We start from the raw sequence: 1,974 nt of genomic DNA, 5'->3' as shown, positions 1-1,974 counted from the left end.
AAGGAGGTTTTATACTGGAGGGCCAACCATGTTCTAGAACAGGTAGAACAAGGACTGTTCTTGTTAGAGCTCTCTATGTTATAATTTTCTTAAAAGCCAGGGGTGACTAGGTACCAGGAAGTGGAATGACCTGCATCAGGATGTCAGCAGGAGCATTTACAAGATACAGAACATTGTCTTCATTCCTTGAATTTTCTTTTTTTTTTTTTTAACAGATTTAATTCACTTTATTTTTCTTGCACAAAAACCCTTATGTGGTGGCCACAGCTGGAGCCTGGGTCCTCTGAACAGACACTCTGGTGTGGGTTTTCACAAGATGGTCAGTGAATTCCTGATAAGGAGATTTGGTGAACACAGTCTCTTTCCAGAGGTCGGGGGTCAGGTAGCTGTAGGTCTTGGAGATGGCATCAAAGGTGGCCTTGGCAAAGTTGTCCAGGGTGGGAGTGCAGCCCCTGGCTGATGTGTAGCAGTCATCAATACCGGCCATCATCAGTAGCTTCTTAGGCACAGGAGCAGAGACAATGCCAGTGCCTCTGGGGGCAGGGATGAGACGCACCAACACAGAGCCACAGCAGCCTGTCACTTTGCACAGAACAGTGTAAAGCTTGCCAATCTTGTTCCCCCAGTAGACTCTCCACACAGGGACAATGGACAGCTTGGCCAAGATGATGGCCCCTCGGATGGCAGTAGCTACTTCCTTGGAGCACTTAACACCAAGACCAACATGACCATTGTAGTCCCCAATAGCGACAAAAGCCTTGAACCTGGTCCACTGGCCAGCCCAAGTCTGCTTCTGCACTGGCATGATCTTTAGAACCTCATCCTTTAGGGATCCACCCAGGAAAAAGTCAATGAGCCATTTGATGTTTTCCCAAAGAAGAAGAAGCTCCTTGAATTTTCATTATACTTGTTTTTGGTCATTCCTTTCACACTTTTCTATATTCTAATTTTGTCTTTTAAAGACTGCCGTGTACCTCATTGTTTCTAGACACATCTCATAAGAGAATAATGGTGTTTCTAAAATATTTCAGAAACTCATTACAACAGTAATTTATCATAAGAATTTCTGGTGACCTCATGTTCTAACCATAATTTTCAGTATAAATCCTATGCACACAAAGTCTAAAGCAGACAAATTATAGCCCTGATAAAAATATACACGTAAAAAGAAATGTTAGCATCACTTATATAGTCTTCTATGTGCTAGACACTTACTGAATATATACTTTACACATGCATCAACTCATTTCCTTTCCAATGATTAGAGATACACTTGCATGTAATCACTCATTTAATCCAACAAAATTCTAAGGATAATTTTATCATAGTCTTACAAAAAGTGTTATGCCTGGGATTACTAGATGCCAGGGACAGAATTCAAACTAGTAAGTTGGTTCTGTCATCCATGCACTTGATCAACACAGAATACAATGGTCAACTTTAATAAGCTGAACCATTGAGACCCAGAAATGGAGAAAAACCTAGCCATACACTCATGTATACAAATCAACAAATTATAGTACTTTTATCATACCATATGGAAAGCAACACTCAACACATCCTGTCAAAACACTTCACTTTATCACTGAGTAAATGAGGATTTAGAAAAAAGGAATTTTCCCAACAACTCCAGGCTAGTTTATGGCTGACTTCTCTCACACTTTCCCATAATATCTTTAATCACCTTAAAGTACATGTTCCACTCTGGCTGCCTGACCTATACAAAGCTGCCTTTTGAGATTCTTCCATCGACCCCCTCACAGACATTCTCTAAAGCACTGGTATATCTTATACATGGCTGACAGTACTTTACTTTAGATGACCTTACTAGTCTAGTGTCTTTGCACAACTAAAAGTGGCTGGAAGAGCTACATTCTATAAAGATACTCTCCACAGAGTGATAACTAGAATATCCAAAACAACCATCAAGCTCCCCAGGTGACTTCAAGTCAGCAACCACCAACTAACATGATC

At 40.7% G+C, this 1,974-nt stretch overlaps 1 protein-coding gene across 1 annotated transcript; it reads right to left on the bottom strand.

The window, feature by feature from the left end:
• Positions 1-236: 236 nt before the first annotated feature.
• On the bottom strand, positions 237-1,696 carry LOC118586152 (40S ribosomal protein S2-like). Its single transcript, XM_036191319.1, has 2 exons — positions 1,685-1,696; positions 237-889 (listed from the first exon to the last, which is right to left on the bottom strand). Exons 1-2 carry the CDS (start codon positions 1,694-1,696, stop codon positions 251-253), a joined length of 651 nt encoding a protein of 216 aa, XP_036047212.1. The 3' UTR covers positions 237-250.
• Between the last annotated feature and the right edge of the window lie 278 nt (positions 1,697-1,974).

This window comes from Onychomys torridus, chromosome 6 (assembly GCF_903995425.1).
Source record: "Onychomys torridus chromosome 6, mOncTor1.1, whole genome shotgun sequence".
Lineage (NCBI taxonomy): Eukaryota > Metazoa > Chordata > Mammalia > Rodentia > Cricetidae > Onychomys > Onychomys torridus.
This window is presented reverse-complemented; position numbering and strand designations above follow the sequence as displayed.